This window comes from Rutidosis leptorrhynchoides, chromosome 6 (genome assembly GCF_046630445.1).
Source record: "Rutidosis leptorrhynchoides isolate AG116_Rl617_1_P2 chromosome 6, CSIRO_AGI_Rlap_v1, whole genome shotgun sequence".
In the NCBI taxonomy this organism is placed as follows: Eukaryota; Viridiplantae; Streptophyta; class Magnoliopsida; order Asterales; family Asteraceae; genus Rutidosis; species Rutidosis leptorrhynchoides.
Genome location: NC_092338.1, coordinates 177,114,770 through 177,133,466, shown reverse-complemented (window position 1 = coordinate 177,133,466; position 18,697 = coordinate 177,114,770). Strand labels below are relative to the sequence as shown.

Genomic DNA, 18,697 nt, shown 5'->3' with positions numbered 1-18,697 from the left:
TGCAATATATCGTTAAAGAAAAAAAGAAATCTAATATGCTTAAACAAAAATCAAGAATTAAATGGGCACTCGAGGGTGATGAAAATTCAAAATATTTGGACAATTACATCAAGCGTAGAACAAGTAAAAATAATATACACGGTTTGTCAATAAACGGCACATGGTCCGAAGATCCTAACCTTATAAAACAGGAAGCATACTCACACTTTAACAATCTCTTCCAATCCAAACATCTTCGTGAGGAATGTCCTTTCGATAACGTTTCACATCTCGATTATATCACCCATTTAGACAATCAACTTCTCGAAGCAAAATTCAGCGAAAAAGAAATATGGGAAGCCATTTCTAACTGTGATAGCTCAAAAGCACCCGGCCCGGACGGGTTCAATATGAAATTCTTTAAAAAACACTGAGAACTGATCAAAAATGACCTCATAAAATCTCTCGATTGGTTCTGGGACAACTCGGAAATATCCAAAGGATGCAACGCTTCTTTCTTCACCTTAATCCCGAAAAAATCTAATCCTATCGGTCTTACCGAATACCGCCCTATCTGCCTAATAGGTAGTTATTACAAAATTCTCACAAAAATCCTTTCCAACCGTCTCGCAAAAGTCATCCATAAAGTCATAGGCTCTGAACAAACCGCTTTTCTCAAAGGTCGAAACATCTTAGACAGTGTTTTAATCGCTAATGAAATAATTGATGAATTAAAACGTAAAAAACAAAAAGGCCTAATCTTCAAAGTTGATTTTGAAAAGGCATTTGACTGCATCAAATGGAACTTTCTATTTAACACCATGCACTACATGGGTTTTGGTCCAAAATGGATTAGTTTCATTCGAGCATGTCTTTCCTCTTCATCCATCTCCATATTAATCAACGGCTCACCAACTAGAGAATTCGTACCTGAAAGAGGAATTCGACAAGGCGATCCCATATCGCCGTTTCTTTTCATCATCGTTGCCGAAGGACTTAATATACTTACCAAAAGAGCATTATCCAATGGTCATCTGCAGGGTTTAAAAATTGGCCACGACAACCTTTTCATCACACATCTCCAATACGCGGATGATACAATCTTTTTCGGTGAGTGGAACAAAAGAAATGCCAAATATATCTCCAAACTTTTAAAATGTTTCGAAAACATATCTGGTCTCAAAGCCAACTTTCACAAAAGTAAACTCTATTGTATCGGAACATCCACCTATGAAACCGAGCAAATGGCCAATTACATTAACTGCTCTGCGGGCTCTACCCCGTTTACTTATCTCGGTCTCCTTATTGGTGTACCCACATCTCACGCTTCCTCCTGGCAGCCAATCGTTGAAAAGTTTGACAAAAGGCTTTCGGATTGGGCCGCCAAATCTGTCTCCTTTGGGGGTCGTCTTACGATCATCAAATCCATCTTAAGTAGTATCCCATTATACTACTTCTCCCTATTCCATGCACCTGCCGCTATCCTTAAGGTACTTGAATCCAAAAGACGGAAATTTTTCTGGGGAGGTTCTTTAAATGATAATAAAATTAATTGGATTAAATGGAATCAGATTATTTTGCCATATGAAAACGGGGGTTTAAATGTAGGGTCTCTTTTTGCTAAAAACATTTCATTAGTTTGTAAATGGTGGTGGCGCTTCAAAAATGAACATAATGCATTATGGGTAAAAATTATAAAAAGTATTTATGGGCCGGGGGGGGGGGGGTGGTGGTTTGGATACTAATGTTTTATGCAGGAATTTTTCAGGTCGTACCATTTGGAAATAGATTATCAAAGCCGGTAAAGTCGCCGACAAACTAGGCACTTGCTTTACATCTTCTATTTCAAAACGCATCGGCAATGGCACTTCGATTAGCTTCTGGCATGACATATGGATCGGTTCTGAAACTCTCAAAACTACCTTTCATAGATTATATATGCTGAAATCTCAAAAAGATGCAACTGTTGCCGAAAGAATATCGAATGTTAGCCCCAATTCAATCGGAATTTGGGATTGGTCTCGAGCACCTAGCGGTCGGGCTTTAGATGAACTTACGGAACTCACTAACTTAATATATTCTGTAAGTATTTCGGATCGCCCCGATTCATGGAAATTCTCCCTCGATGCATCTGGCATCTTCACTACATCATCCTTGTCAAATTTGATTAATACACTTAAGTACGGCGCTCACTCTCGAAATATATTACTTCCCCGCAACAAATATATCCCACAAAAGGTCTTCATATTCATATGGAGAGTCATTCAAAAAAAAATTCCGGTAAGAAGTGAACTTGACGAAAAAGGAATTGATCTACATACCATCTTGTGTCCCTTATGCGATCATCATATCGAAACCATTGATCATGCGTTGATTAACTGTCCTAATGTGTCTTCAATTTGGGCACAACTACTTGATTGGTGGAATCAAAATAATACAACAATTTTCGACGTTAATGGTGCCATCATCTCCGACCAAGGTTTCACACATAACTCCGTTGAATTCTCCTTATGGCAATCTACTAAATGGATTGCATGTTATATTATATGGAAACATCAAAACCTAAAAGTATTCTCAAATAAATTATGGAATCCCGCCATGATTATCTCCGAGATTCAATCTCAAAGTTTTAGCTGGATCTCAACTAGATCCCGGAAGAAAAATCCTATTGAATGGCATCAATGGCTCCTTAACCCTTCTTTTTATGTGGCATCGCCTTCAAATCGCATGGGAATCGGTTAACAGGATTTTACTTAAATCGGGTAGTGTTCGTAGTTTTTATTTAGCCTATGTGGGGTAGATTAAATGGGTCGGTTTGCTTGGCAACTTTGTTGCCGCTTGATCGGTACGGTTGTCTCTTCCTTCCCTGCTTGTTCTTTCAAGTTCGTTCCCTCATAGTGTTAAATAGGCTTCGCCGTTCCCGTTTTTTTTTTGCTTCATATTCTATACTCCAATCTTTTCCAATCGTTTTTTCAATATGTTCATAACATTGTATAGATGAATATAGGGACTTGTAACGTTAATATCAGTCTAATAATAATAATACTTTTTGCTTTTAAAAAAAAAAAAAAAATTACTTCTTTGTCTATTAGATAAAGAGGTAATGAATATATTCATGCATATTAACATATATGTATCATACAAAGTTGTAGGAAAGATGTATTGAATCATCTTTTATAAAGGAAAGTATTACTCGCTCTACTTAACAAACATAAGCATATCCAACTACGTGAATTTTAATAGTACATGAAAGTTTGTTAGAGTTGATTTTTTTTTCTTATTTGTTTTAAAGGCAAGTTGTTTGATTTGATATGATGTGTGAATGTTATTGATACTTTACAGATATCTCGTAAACCTATAAAATGACGAATCAACGATTCTATGAAAAGTTTGATATTGAGTATGAAACGGGTGACACATCTAAATTCTATAAATTGGCCCGATCTAATTCAAAATGTTGTTCGCAGATTATAGGCAAAAATCATGATCAAAATCCAACATATTAGTCATGAAAAATATATTGCTTCCTTCATACCTGTGATCAAAATATCTATTTTGACTGACAGTTTTAAAATTTTTCACTGACCACAGTTTTTACCGATCAAATAGAATATATAATTATTGTAGTCTCGATTCATTGCAATATGAAATTGAACACTTATTTAGAATAAGTTTAAAATAAGTATATGAACAATCTATAATAAAATAGAAGATAGTACCGGAAATAAAAAAATAAATACATGCACCTTAAGAAAAAATTGTTTTGAAAAATTTCAAACAAAAAAAGGGATTAATGTTTAAAATGCAAAAAAAAGAAAAGTAAATAATTTTTTTTTTTCAGACAAATAAAGATTATATTAATCATAAACTTTCAAATACAGAACAAGGCGCAGGAACAAGCCTGCCCTCAAATACAAAGACTATCAATCAGGGGCGGACCTATGAAGTGTCAGGGTGGGTCGGCCGACCCCGGTGGATTTGCAATTTTTAGTGTAAATTTTTTCGATTTTTCGATTTTGCCCCCGGTGAAATTTTTTTTACCCCAAACCCTTCATATATTGTCCCAAAACCTCCATATTTTGTCCCAAAACCTTCGTATTTTGCCAAAAAATCTCTAAATTTTACTCAAAAAACTCTATTTTTGCCCCAAAAGCTCCATATTTTGACAAAAAAATTCTCTACGTTTTAGAAAAAAAATTCGCCCCCGGTGAAAAAATTTCCTGGATCCGCCACTGTTATCAATACCAACAAAAGGGAACAACTACCCCAATAACACAAACAAGCATACAAAGCACCTAATTTAAGTCGTCCCATCTTTCAAGACAGCTTACAAAGCACCTCAGGTAGGACTAGACCACCCACGCCATCATCTCCCATATTTGCATAACTCGGCCTCAATTGCTGCCTTGATGGAAATCCAGACCAATCTGAGGGCATGGCCGGAAAAACCCCCTTCTCCGCTGCTCCCGCAACACATTGTGGGAAAGACGATCTTTTGTGGATTTTAAAGTGTAGATATAACTTTGTGTGTAATATTGCAGTCTTTGAAAATCGATCTCGTGACCTGTAACAATAAGTATGAGAACACAACCACTTTAACTACACAATGTTATTATAAAATTCAAATTAATTAGCATTAGCATAAATTATCATCTATTCTATTACACCGTATAAAGCTAAAAAGAATGAAAAAGATAGATTGTCCAATTACATGCCAACAAGCTTCCCCCACTCACTTATTTTATTTATTAAAAATTTATTTACTATGTGGTTTTGTTGCCATGTTCTCATTCGATCCACGCTTCTAGCATTTCATTAAAATACACATAATATATATATATATATATATATATATATATATATATATATATATATATATATATATATATATATATATATATATATATATATACATACATACATATATATATACATACATTTTTTTTCCTCTTTTTTTTTTTTTTTTTTTTTTTTTTTTTTTTGAAAAGCAAGAAAAATTCCATTAACCACAAAAACTAAAATGAGAGATGCATTCTCTCAATACAACCACGAAACGTTTAAGGGTTTGCAAGATAACAAACCCAACACGAAAAATTACAATAGATTTAAGTACACACTAGGATCATTAATCCATGTTAACCAATCTAGTTTTTTTCCTTTTTTTTATGCGGTTTGAGATCCAATCAAAGGAGAGGTTTGAACCTCATTGAAAGCCATGGGAGACGTCCAACTCGTACCTCAGAACACTTTGTTATTTCTATTTTTCCAAATCAAGTAAACACATACCCATTCGACCGCTTGCCACACTTTATGTCCTAAAGAAGTAGACGAGTTTAAACCATTCCCTCGTAAGACCTCGCTAATGCTCAAGTTGTTGAAAACACCTAAGCCCCACCATTTAAAAACCCGAGTCCACAAGTCGAACGCATATTTACAAAAGATGAAAGTGTGATCCACGGATTCAATTTCTTCATCACATAAAGGGCATCTTACACTATGCAAGTCAATCCCCCGATTATCGAGATTAAGTCTCGTTGGAAGCCGTTTTTTGACCGCCCTCCAAACAAAGATTTAGAGCTTTTTAGGAACAAGGGGGTTTCGCATAGTCTCGATACCAATTTGTACTTGGTCTTCGAGCACGTTGGTAAGTTTTTTTAATAGAAAAGACTTCATCGATTGCGAGAGCCCAATAACACGATGAGGAATCAGATTCTAAAAACCTGTAATTATCGATTTCAGCACAAAGGTTATCGAGTTCTGTGACCGTTCGTCCCGTTGGTTGTCTCGCCCAATTCCACTTCGGAGTAATCTTCCCACCTACGAAATCCAGTCGATCCATGATCCTTGCTTCTTTCTCAGTCTCCAATTTGTACAGCCTGCTGAACCTGGACTTGAGTTCCATCCCACCAAGCCAATGTTCGTTCCAGAAAGCAACAGAGGATGACGGATGAATACTTTTGTGAAACGAGTTTGAGAAGCTTATTCCGAATGCATCCAAATCGTGACCTGCTAAGAGAATAGTACGCCAGGTGCTCGGTTTTAAGCCACGAATTGCTCCAGGGCTCAATTCCAAACCCCCGTACGTACCATATGTAGTGACCCGAACTTTTCCATGTTTATATATATTAAATTAAATTGATATTTACATGATTAAATGTTTCCAACATGTTGAGCAATCAAACTTGTTAAGACTTGATTAATTGAAATGAGTTTATGTAGTCAATTGATCACCCAAGTTGACCGGCGATTCACGAACGTTTGAACTTGTAACAACTACATGATGATATATATATGAATATATATATATATATATATATATATATATATATATATATATATATATATATATATATATATATATATATATATATATATATATATATAGTTAACATGAGAATTATCATAAGTAAGTATCATACTAAGTATATTAACAATGAGTTATATACATAAAAATGAGACTATTGAATTAAGAAACTCGAAACGATATATATAACGATTATCGTTATAACAACGTCTTACTAAATACATACGAATCATATTAAGATATTGATACACTATGTTTAACATGATAAAATGATAATTAAATATATCATTAAGTGTGTTAACAATGAACTTCATATGTAAAACAAGACCACTAACTTAAGAGTTTCGAAACGAGTTATATACGTAACGATTATCGTTGTAACGACATTTTAATATATATATATATATATATATATATATATATATATATATATATATATATATATATATATATATATATATATATATTGTATCAAGATATATTCATACACCATGTTATCATGATAATATGATAATTTAACATCTCATTAGATATAATAAACAATGGGTTAACTACATTAAATGAGATCGTTAACTTAAAAGTTTCAAGACAACACTTACATGTAACGACTAACGGTGACTTAACGACTCAGTTAAAATGTATATACATGTAGTGTATTAAGATATATTAATACACTTTTGAAAGACTTCAAGACATATATCAAAACACTCATACTTAACAAAAATGCTTACAATTACATTCTCATTCATTTTCATCAACAATTCTACTCGTATTCATTCAGTCTTCGTACTCGTATTATACCCAGCTTCTAGACATACTTACTAGAGGTATATACCAATAGGAACTAGCATGAGATTCCACTCTTGATTATGTCATACATGACTAATCAAGTTTAACTTCTACCATGAACTAATCAACTAATAAGAACTCCTTTTAACCCCACTCACCACTCACCATTCACTCCATTTCAATTCCATTTTCCTTACTAATTCTCTCTCAACACACACATACACCTATGAACGAATTTTTCTAGTAACCAAATCATCATTTTCATCAAAAACTACTTCAAGAATCAAGCTATAATCATCATAGGAAGAACACTTCAAGAACACTTCGAAAATCCTTTCAAGTTTGCAAGTATACTTCCAAGCTTTCTAATTCATTCCAAGTAATCATCTAAGATCAAGAAACCTTTGTTATTTACAGTAGGTTATCTTTCTTATTCAAGGTAAAACTCATATTCAAACTTTGATTAAATTTCTATAACTATAACTATCTTAATTCGAGTAGAAATCTTACTTGAACTTGTTTTCATGTCATGATTCTACTTCAAGAACTTTCAAGCCATTCAAGGATCCTTTGAAGCTAGATCATTTGTTGTCACTTCCAGTAGGTTTACCTACTAAACTTGAGGTAGTAATGATGTTCATAACATCATTCAATTCATATATATATAACTATCTTATTCGAAGATTTAAACTTGTAATCACTAGAACATAGTTTAGTTAATTCTAAACTTGTTCGCAAACAAAGTTAATTCTTCTAACTTAACTTTTAAAATCAAATAAACACATGTTCTATATCTATATGATATGCTAACTTAATGATTTAAAACCTGGAAACACGAAGAACACCGTAAAACCGGACATACGCCGTCGTAGCGAAACCGGGGGCTGTTTTGGTTTGGATAATTAAAAACTATGATAGACTTTGATTTAAAAGCTATACTTCTGGGAAAATGATTTTTCTTATGAACATGAAACTATATCCAAAAATCATGGTTAAACTCAAAGTGGAAGTATGTTTATCAAAATGGTCATCAAGACGTCGTTCTTTCGACTGAAATGACTACCTCTACAAAAATGACTTGTAACTTGTATTTTCGACTATAAACTTATACTTTTTATGTTTAGTTTCACAAATTTCAGTTCATTATGAAATCATAGCAACTTGAATCACTCAAAACGGATTTAAAACGAAGAAGTTATGGGTAAAACAAGATTGGATAATTTTGCTTGTTGTAGCTACGTGAAATTTGTAACAAATCTATACAAATCATAACTTAACTAACTTATATTGTATTACACATGTATTCTAACATATATTATGTAATCTTGGGATACCATAGACACGTATACAATGTTTTTACATATCATATCGACCCATCTATATAATATATTTTGGAACAACCATAGACACTCTATATGCAGTAATGCTTGAGTTAGCTATACAGGGTTGAGGTTGATTCCAAAATAATATATATACTTTAAGTTGTGATCTAGCCTAAGACTTGTAGACAGTGGGTCGTGGATTGATTTGAGATATTATATATTGCTTTATTTCTGTACATCTAACTGTGGACAACTAGTTGTAGGTTACTAACGAGGACTGCTGACTTAATAAACTCAAATCATTAAAACGTAATAAAAATGTTGTAAATATATTTTGAACATACTTTGATATATATGTACATGTTTGTTATAGGTTCTTGAATCGACCAGTGGCCAAGTTTTACTTCCCGACGAATTAAAAATCTGTAAAAGTGAGTTATAGTCCCACTTTTAAAAATTTAATATTTTTGGGGTGAGAATACATGCAGTTTTATAAATGTTTTACGAAATAGACACAAGAAATCAAAACTACATTATATGAGTGAATGATCGAAGCCGAATATGCCCCTTTTTGTTTGGTAGCCTAAGAATTAGGGAACATGTGCACCCCTAATTGACGCGAATCCTAAAGATAGATCTATTGGGCCTAACAAACCCCATCCAAAGTACCGGATGCTTTAGTACTTCGAGTTTTTATATCATATCCGATGGATGTCCCGGAATGATGTGGATATTCTTATATGCATCTTGTTAATGTCGGTTACCAGGTGTTCACCATATGAATGATTTTTATCTCTATGTATGGGATGATGTTTATGAAAAAGGAAAATATGAAATCTTGTGTTCTATTATTACGATTGATAAATATATAGGTTAAACCTATAACTCACCAACATTATTGTTGACGTTTTAAGCATGTTTATTCTCAGGTAATTGTTAAGAGCTTCCGCTGTTGCATACTAAATTAAGGACAAGATTTGGAGTCCATGCTTGTTTAATATTGTTTGAAAACTGCATTCGAAGACATATATTGTTGTGTAATATTATTGTAAACCATTATGTAATGGTCGTGTGAAAACGCTATATTTTTTATTATTAATTTTAAAACTTTATCGATAAAATAAAGATTATGGTTTGTTTTAAAATCGAATGCAGTCTTTGAAAAATGTCTCATATAGAGGTCAAAACCTCGCAACGAAATCAATTAATATGGAACGTTTATAATCAATATGAACGGGACATTTCAGTTGGTATCCGAGCGTTGGTCTTAGAGAACCAGAAAATTGCATTAGTGTGTCTTACCGAGTTTGTTAGGATGCATTAGTGAGTCTTGACTTCGACCGTGTTTTCTTTAAAAACGATTGCTTAACACTTTTTGTTGGAAACTATATATTATTAACATGTAAATATTATGTGATATATTAATCTCTTAACGTGTTTGATATTGTGTGATAGATGTCTACCTCTAGTACAAATCCCATCAACTCACCTAATAATAATGAAGAGTCGAATATATTTTGGGAAGATTCACAAATTCCCGAGGAAGAATCGGAAGAGGAGGAACCGGAAGAAGAGAAACTTGAAGAAGAAGAGGTTTCGGAGGATAAAATATTAATACCTACAGTAAAATGATTAAATGAAAGAAAATCCTCAACCAATGGACCAAAGTTAAAAATGGTCAATGGTGTTTCCGCCAAGGAAGCAAAATATTGAAAAAATTATCAATTTTCTGATGAATAGGATCCCGGCGAGGATTTCGATGATGTTATAGAAATTACCCCAACTCAATTTAATAAGGCAAAAGAGAATAATAAGGGAAACGGCTTCAAAATAGTGAAACCTGATTCTGACCCCGATGAACTTTATGTGTATCGTAAACGCCCGTATTTCTTAGATTTTAACAATAATCCGGGAACATCTAGGCCACCAGGTTTTTCTAAACCGTTTGTGAAAATGACGGCTCATATTAGAGGATCACCATGTATCCCTAGGAAATTAGCCAAACGAACTAAGTCCGAAGAAGAAGAAACCAGTGAGTCGGAATAAAGAGTTGTAATCATGCTGTGTAATATATGTTTTGTAGTGTGTTTGTATTTTTTATGTTATATGTAAAAATTTCTTGTATTGTTTGTTAATTATCTTTTACGAATCTAATCCTTGTTTATTTTACAGTATAAAAACAAAAATGGACGTTAAGGATAGACAAGTAAAAATTTTAGAAGACCTACCAGGAGATATGATTGATGAAATCTTGTCTAGAGTCGGGCAGAATTCATTAGCACAATTATTTACCGCAAAATTAGTTTTTCGAACATTTGAAAGACATTCCAGGCATGCCTTAGTTTATAAAAGGCTTTCCTTTGAAAGATGGGGTATATCACATTGGGGAGACTTTAAGTTACGCCAAGTTTTCTTTAAGGCATTTAGTGCGGGAAACCCAGATGCAATTTTACGCTATGGGTTACGAACCTATTTTGACTCAACACATCCCAACATAGGACTCCGTTCTTTAGAAAGAGCTTCTAACATGCAACATAAAGAAGCATGTTATGCTTACGGATTAATAATATTCGCTTCTCACCAAATTGAGAAAAAGGACAATGGGTTGCAACTTTTAAATAAAATGTTCCCACAAGTGACGGACTCGGTAGTTGAGGTGAGAGACAAGGGTTTTAGATTGCTACGGGGCTGTTGGGCATTACGTAACCCTCGTCCTTTTGACGACGTTACAACATGCTGTCTAGCCAACGGTCACAACAGTTATTTTCCACAAGACCAAGGATGGGAAATAATACTAGTAAAACCCGAATGCATGACTTGTTTCTGGACTTATGAATTACGTGTCTTTATTGCCTTTGATGAACTGTAACACCCCGTTTTCCCCGTATATGATTTATAGGTGTATTGTGTATGTACGATAGGCGTATGAAGGGTTCGGGACATGTTTGGGTGTTGAGGTCTTGTATGCAAGGAAAGGTGTCAGACCACGTTGAACGTCGCGGCGCGACGAAGGAGGCCGCGGCGCGGCAATTAACTGTAATCCAGATCAGAAGTCCGATTAAAAATGATCCCAGACCTAGGCAAATGTCGCGGCGTGACACTTAAGGCCGCGACGCGGCGATACGGGCAAACTGGTACCAGATTCTTGTAATTTTAAATAAGGTTCAAGGGCAATTTAGTCATTTCACGTTTGAGCCAGATTTGAGGTTTTAACCTCATCCACTCATTTCATTTTCCTTTTCTTTTCATTTTTCTCTCAAAACTCAAACACCCAATTGAATTCAAAGGGATTTTTGGAAAGGAAGAAGAGGGATTTGATCTTTGGCGTAGTTGACAAGTTTGTTCTCCTCATTCTTAGCTACACGGTGATACTAGTGGTAAGCTCTAACTCTGAATTTCGTTTTTGTGTTCATCATTCAAATTTAGGGCTTTTGATTGTATGATTCATAGATGGAACCCATTTAGTTGTTAATTGAAGATTGACACCAAGATTCGGGTTTATATGTGTTAAGGGCGGGTTTTGGGTTGGTTAATGATTTAACCATGTTTAAGATTTGAGAATGGTGTATAATCACTAGTATTAGTGATTATTGATGTTTTGGAGACTTCTAGGGTTCTTGTGGTTGACTAATTTTGACTAGAGTCAAAATTAGGGTTTGTTGATGGTTATGACCCGAATGTCGATTCGTTGAGGTTTATAAACTTAAAATGGATTAAGTTGAGGTATGAAACCGAGTTAAATATGTTTTGGTGTTAAAACTTGTAAATGGTGAGATTTTGACTTAGTGGGTCAAAATTAGGGTTATGGACGATTTTGAGAACGATAAGTGTTTAACACTTGTGTTCGGGTTTAATTGGCATATTAGGACCATTTACACTCGTGTTAGTGATTATTGGTTAGTTTGGGCGCGTTCGGTGCTTGAAAGTGCAGTTGGGTCGAAATTGCACTAGTTGTCAATTTGGGTTGATTTGTAAGTCCACCCTAATTGTGTGTTATTGTATTTGTGATAATGGATTTGGTACTTTCCATTGACGTGTTGCGGAATTACTCGGTTGCATTCATCAAGGCGACAAGGTGAGTGTTAATATCCTATGTGCATATGTATGTGTAGGATGGGTGCGGGTCGGGTGAAGTGGTTCTCGGTTATAGAGCTCACTTCACATATAGGTGGATTTGATGGACTTGCGTTTTGATCCAATTGGCACAGTTGTGCGTTTTGGTTGACCACCTTTGGCGAGGTACCCGTTTTGTGTGTACACTATCACACGTGGTTGTGATGTGGATGATATAACCCCAATGGCGAAGGGTTTTGATGTTGAAAGTGAATCGCGTGTGGTTTCGGGTTCACGATGACATGTGTAGTTCGGTCATCTTATTGAGGTAGTGATCTCGTGTAGTTCGGATTACTAAGGCTCGTGTAGTTCGGCCAACCTTGATGTTGTCTTATTAAAGATAGTAATCTCGTGTGGTTTCGGATTACTAAGGCTCGTATAGTTCGGCCAATCTTCATTGTGGTGTTTGGTATTCGGTAATGGGTTAAGGGGTTAACCTTATTCGTTTATATATTATTATATATATATTGTTGTATTGTCGTGATGTAGCTAACCCTCCGGGTGTAGCTTCTTGGCGTTGTTCGCATCGTCGTTGGTGAACTTATGTTTGTTGATGCATATTTAGCTTGTTGCTTAGTGATCGTACGGTATGCTTAGATTAGCTTGCCTTTATGCTTGGATGCTCCGGTATGCGGTATTTGATATTTTGTGGCGTGTCCATTTTATGCATATATATGTATGTAGTATATTTTCACTCACTAAGCGTTAGCTTACCCTCTCGTTGTTTACATTTTTATAGATTGCATGGACGTGGTGGCTCGGGTAAGCGTGAGACTAGTGGACTCGCGTAGTTGCTTTAGAAGGCTTGCTTTTGGATTGTTTAGGATTGGGTAGCGTATCCCCAATCGCCATGCTCAGCTTTATTTTGTATTAAAAGTCGTGTGGTCGAAACTAGTATTATGTACTTAAAGGGTAATTTGGGCATATGTGGACCCGGTGTCGTAAAACCCTTTTTATTAATGGAACGTGTTAATTTTAACTATTGTATTATGTTGTGAAAAGCATTTGGTCTAAATGTGTCGGGAAGTCGAAGATCTTTTTGCGTGAGTTGGAAAATCCGGACAGCGGGCTGCCAGGCCCTGTGCGCGCCGCGCACAGGTGGGTGTGCGCGCCACGCACCCCATTTGGTCAGCCCAGTCAGTTTTAATTTTTTTTTATTCCGCATTTTTGGTTGGTTAACGGGTTGGGATGTTACAAGTGGTATCAGAGCATGGTCTAAGGGATTTAGGTGACTTGAGATAGGTGCCTAAACTTAGACTTTTGTGCGTGCTTAATTTGTTGCGGGACTTGTAGGATTACGGGTCAGAATGGATTATAGTTAGTGCCTTGTTTGTTGGTAGACTAACGTTATATTAGTAATGCGGATATTATTAATATATTATTGTGTTGTGATGATAATTCTCGCGTGTGTTTATATCGCGTAGAATTTTGTTTGTGTTTGTTTATAACATCGAGCGAGACGGTCGTTGTGCTAACAAGTCGATACGACGTGTGTGCGTAATAAGGACTTGCAAACCTTATTACGGGTGCAAATCGTGCCTAACAAGTGATGTACGACGAGTGTTTAGCAAGATGGGGCGGTGTTGTGTGCTTGGTTTTATACGTTCGTGATCTAAACGCTTTGCATTCCTTAGAATGGCGACGGGAAACGGGATCGAGACGAACTACGTGGAGTTTAACGCTAGAGTTGCGGCCGCCGTTACGGAGCAAATGAGTGCGTTTCGAGAAGAAATGGATAAGAAGTACTCCGAACTTCAAAGTAATGGTGAAATGGAGCATTGTCTTAAGAGCTTCATGAGGACTAAACCCCCGATGTACGACGGGAAACCGGATCCTTTGATAAGCACAACTTGGATCTCAGATGTCGAAGGGTGTTTTCGTACTATTGATTGCCCTCCCGAAAAAAAAACGAGACTTGCTACGAGTTTGTTGCGGGGCAGGGCGAGGGATTGGTTGGATGGTAAGATTGATCTTGCCGGTGGTGAAACGTTTATGGCTTTATCGTGGAACGAGTTTAAGAAGGAATTCTTCGAGGAGTTCCGGACTTCAGCCGATTTGTCGGAAATGCGAAACGAGTTTCGAAATTTGCAACAAGGTTCTATGGACTTGAATACTCTCAAGACGACCTTTATGTCGAAGGCTCGTTTTTGCCCGGAGTATTTGGGGAATGATCGTTTGTTGATGGGGGATTTCTATCGGACCTTGAATGACGAATTGAAGAGTAAGATTAGTCGGGGTCAAGCGAAATCGTTTGTGGAATTATTTGACTTGGCTAGAGGTTTCGAGTCGTATTCGTAATCCAAGAAGGGTGAACCTTCAAGTGAGAAAAGGGTTGTTTCGTATGGTGCTCCGAGTAAGAGGACTAAGGGTCCGAGCGTGAGCACGGGTGGTACGCGGACGAGTATATTGGATTCTAGTGCGCCTAGACGTTACAATTGTGGCGTGAGGGGTCACAAGTCTTGGGAATGTTCGGTACCAAAGGGTGATGGCATGGTGTGCTTCAATTGCCAAGAGGAAGGACATCGTAAGTCGAAATGTCCCAAGTTAGCGGGGACGGGTGCGGCAAGGAGACGTTAAGGTACGTTTCATTTTAATAAATATGTCTTTGATTATTTATTAAGTGCCGTTGAGTTTAAGTTGTTAAATGCATTGAGTTGTGCATATTGTTGTTATGGGTGACGTTCCTAATGGAAGTACCCTATGGTGACGTTTGATTGTCGGGTGGAGGGCGTAAGACTTGGTGCAACCAAGCGTTCCTTAGTATTTGGGAAATGTTTCTACCAAGCCATGGAAATGGGTTTTGGTGTTCGGTTGTCTAGCGCGTGTTCGCTTTTGTGTTGAAGTTGATGAACCATGAGGTTCGACTGGTGGGATGAAACCCGAGAAATCGAATGTTTTGGGTCTCGATGTATGTTGGTAAAGGAGTCTACGTGATGCGACATTAGGTGCCTCTTTTATACCTACTAGCGTGGTGTTCGACTCTGATTATGTTGCGGTTACATTGTACTTAGGGTACCGAAGTGAAACCCTTAGTTACATGAGTGACTGGGTGAAGTTTGACAAGCTATAGCAATTGGATGATTGCTAGGGTAGAGTTATGTAATTTGCGGTACACTTTTCGTTCGAAGTGTTAAGGATTGGATGAAATCCTTCATGTGCTGAAGATTGGAGCGAGATGTAGTGATGGGTCGTGTGAACCCAATTGTTGGTAAAGTCTACCTTTCGTAGCAATGTACGGTTGTACAAAATGCGGTTATGGAACGTAGTTCCAAGTGGGGGAGTTACACTCCCGCACGAGGAAATTTTAGTGTGAGATTGCGGATGATGCTTTTGATAGATTCGGAATTCGTGTCGGGACCTAGTTTTGGTCGATTTGTAGTAGAGTACAATTTTGGTTAAATTGTACTTATGAATTTGGATTTGAAATATCACCGGGGTGGTAATGTGGTGAATCTCGTTGGGAGATAATGGGCGTATTTGACGAGCAAGGTGAAATCCCTCGGTTAAGGGATGTTTGTGTCGGGTTCTCTTCTAAGAGAAATATTGTTTTGTGCCTATGGGCGTGATAGGTGGTTCTTGCTCGATCTTGTTAGCAATGTTTTATGCCTACGTATGGTTCGTGTGCGGGAGATTCCAAGTTGAGTGGAATGATTCTATGTATGCTTATATACTTAGTTTGCTTGTTGTATTGTGGCAAGTGATATCCAATGGCGAGGATTCACTTTTCGTTGACCACGGTTAGAATGTGATAAGTAGTAAGTGTTATCCGTTAGGATTCGCTTTTCGTTGGCTACTTATTGGTATGTGGAATGCGTTTTCTGTTAGGAATCGCTTTGGTTTGGCCATGTGTGAGGCATGTGATGAGTGATTAATGTTTGACTTATCGCTCTTCGTCGGTCACATGTAGGTAGTTGGTTATGTGGCGAATGATTAACGTTTGACCTATCGCTCTTCGTCGGCCACATGTGTGATTGAGGTAAGTGTTAACGTCTCGGTGGCACTTTTCATCGGCCTCGTCGGTCACGTGCGCTTTGTGATGGTTGGTGAGTGGTTAACGTATTTGACCTACCGCTCTTCGTCGACCAACATCGAGTCGAATGTCGACATTGCGTATTGTTGTTGATGTGTGATCTATTGGGTGTTTTATACGCCAATGGTGGGGTCCTGAGGACCATGTTGTATGATTAGTGATGCGATAGTCGTGTTTCGCTCACCTGTTGCTACGGGTGTGACGATAGTCGATTTTGTACACCTTGGGTTAGCGTTGCCATGGTCGTTTTGGGCGCTAACGGTTTTAGCCGTTGCTTGTGATGTTGTACGGTAGTTGCGTATTGGTCGTATTGCGCATTACAAAGGATGTTTAGTGATTGGTGTTATCCGTAAGGATTCGTTTGGTTCGGTCTTCATCGTTTCGGGTTGTTGACCTTAGGTTTAGACTGGTTGCTTTTAGCGTTGTACTCGGTAAGGGTACGCTAAGGGATCGATATCTTAGTAAGAGATTGGTTGAGTTTCCCGATGTGAGGGATTGAGCAAGTTTTAGTGCTCGGATTGTGGAATTGATAAATCGCGGGTGACGATTTAGTTGGTAAAGTCAATTCATTGGGAAGAATTGCTTAGGAAAGTCGGTTGAGACTTATGTTTGAGGACCGTGAAGTGTGGTCCGTTTGGTTAAGTGACGAGGATCACGAGGACGTGATCGAGTCTAAGTGGGGGAGAGTTGTAACACCCCGTTTTCCCCGTATATGATTTATAGGTGTATTGTGTATGTACGATAGGCGTATGAAGGGTTCGGGACATGTTTGGGTGTTGAGGTCTTGTATGCAAGGAAAGGTATCAGACCACGTTGAACGTCGCGTCGCGACGAAGGAGGCCGCGGCGCGGCAATTAACTGGAATCCAGATCAGAAGTCCGATTAAAAATGATCCCAGACCTAGGCAAATGTCGCGGCGCGACACTTAAGGCCGCGGCGCGGCGATACGGGCAAACTGGTACCAGATTCTTGTAATTTTAAATAAGGTTCAAGGGCAATTTGGTCATTTTACGTTTGAGCCAGATTTGAGGTTTTAACCTCATCCACTCATTTCATTTTCCTAATTTCCTTTTCCTTTTCTTTTCATTTTTCTCTCAAAACTCAAACACCCAATTGAATTCAAAGGGATTTTTGGAAAGGAAGAAGCGGGATTTGATCTTTGGCGTAGTTGACAAGTTTGTTCTCCTCGTTCTTAGCTACACGGTGATACTAGTGGTAAGCTCTAACTCTGAATTTCGTTTTTGTGTTCATCATTCAAATTTAGGGCTTTTGATTGTATGATTCATAGATGGAACCCATTTAGTTGTTAATTGAAGATTGACACCAAGATTCGGGTTTATATGTGTTAAGGGCGGGTTTTGGGTTGGTTAATGATTTAACCATGTTTAAGACTTGAGAATGGTGTATAATCACTAGTATTAGTGATTATTGATGTTTTGGAGACTTCTAGGGTTCTTGTGGTTGACTAATTTTGACTAGAGTCAAAATTAGGGTTTGTTGATGGTTATGACCCGAATGTCGATTCGTTGAGGTTTATAAACTTAAAATGGATTAAGTTGAGGTATGAAACCGAGTTAAATATGTTTTGGAGTTAAAACTTGTAAATGGTGAGATTTTGACTTAGTGGGTCAAAATTAGGGTTATGGACGATTTTGAGAACGATAAGTGTTTAACACTTGTGTTCGGGTTTAATTGGCATATTAGGATCATTTTCACTCGTGTTAGTGATTATTGGTTAGTTTGGGCGCGTTCGGTTCTTGGAAGTGCAGTTGGGTCGAAATTGCACTAGTTGTCAATTTGGGTTGATTTGTAAGTCCACCCTAATTGTGTGTTATTGTATTTGTGATAATGGATTAGGTACTTTCCATTGACGTGTTGCGGAATTACTCGGTTGCATTCATCAAGGCGACAAGGTGAGTGTTAATATCCTATGTGCATATGTATGTGTAGGATGGGTGCGGGTCGGGTGAAGTGGTTGTCGGTTATAGAGCTCACTTCACATATAGGTGGATTTGATGGACTTGCGTTTAGATCTAATTGTCACGGTTGTGCGTTTTGGTTAACCACCTTTGGCGAGGTACCCGTTTTGTGTGTACACTATCACACGTGGTTGTGATGTGGATGATATAACCCCAATGGCGAAGGGTTTTGATGTTGAAA

General features: G+C 37.2%; 1 protein-coding gene across 1 annotated transcript; it reads left to right on the top strand.

Moving 5' to 3' along the window:
• The first annotated feature begins 800 nt into the window (after positions 1-800).
• On the top strand, positions 801-2,721 carry LOC139854274 (uncharacterized). The gene is made up of 3 exons (XM_071843588.1): positions 801-1,469; positions 1,551-1,664; positions 1,768-2,721. The coding sequence occupies exons 1-3, from the start codon at positions 801-803 to the stop codon at positions 2,719-2,721; spliced, it is 1,737 nt and encodes a 578-aa protein (XP_071699689.1).
• The last annotated feature ends 15,976 nt before the right edge of the window (positions 2,722-18,697 follow it).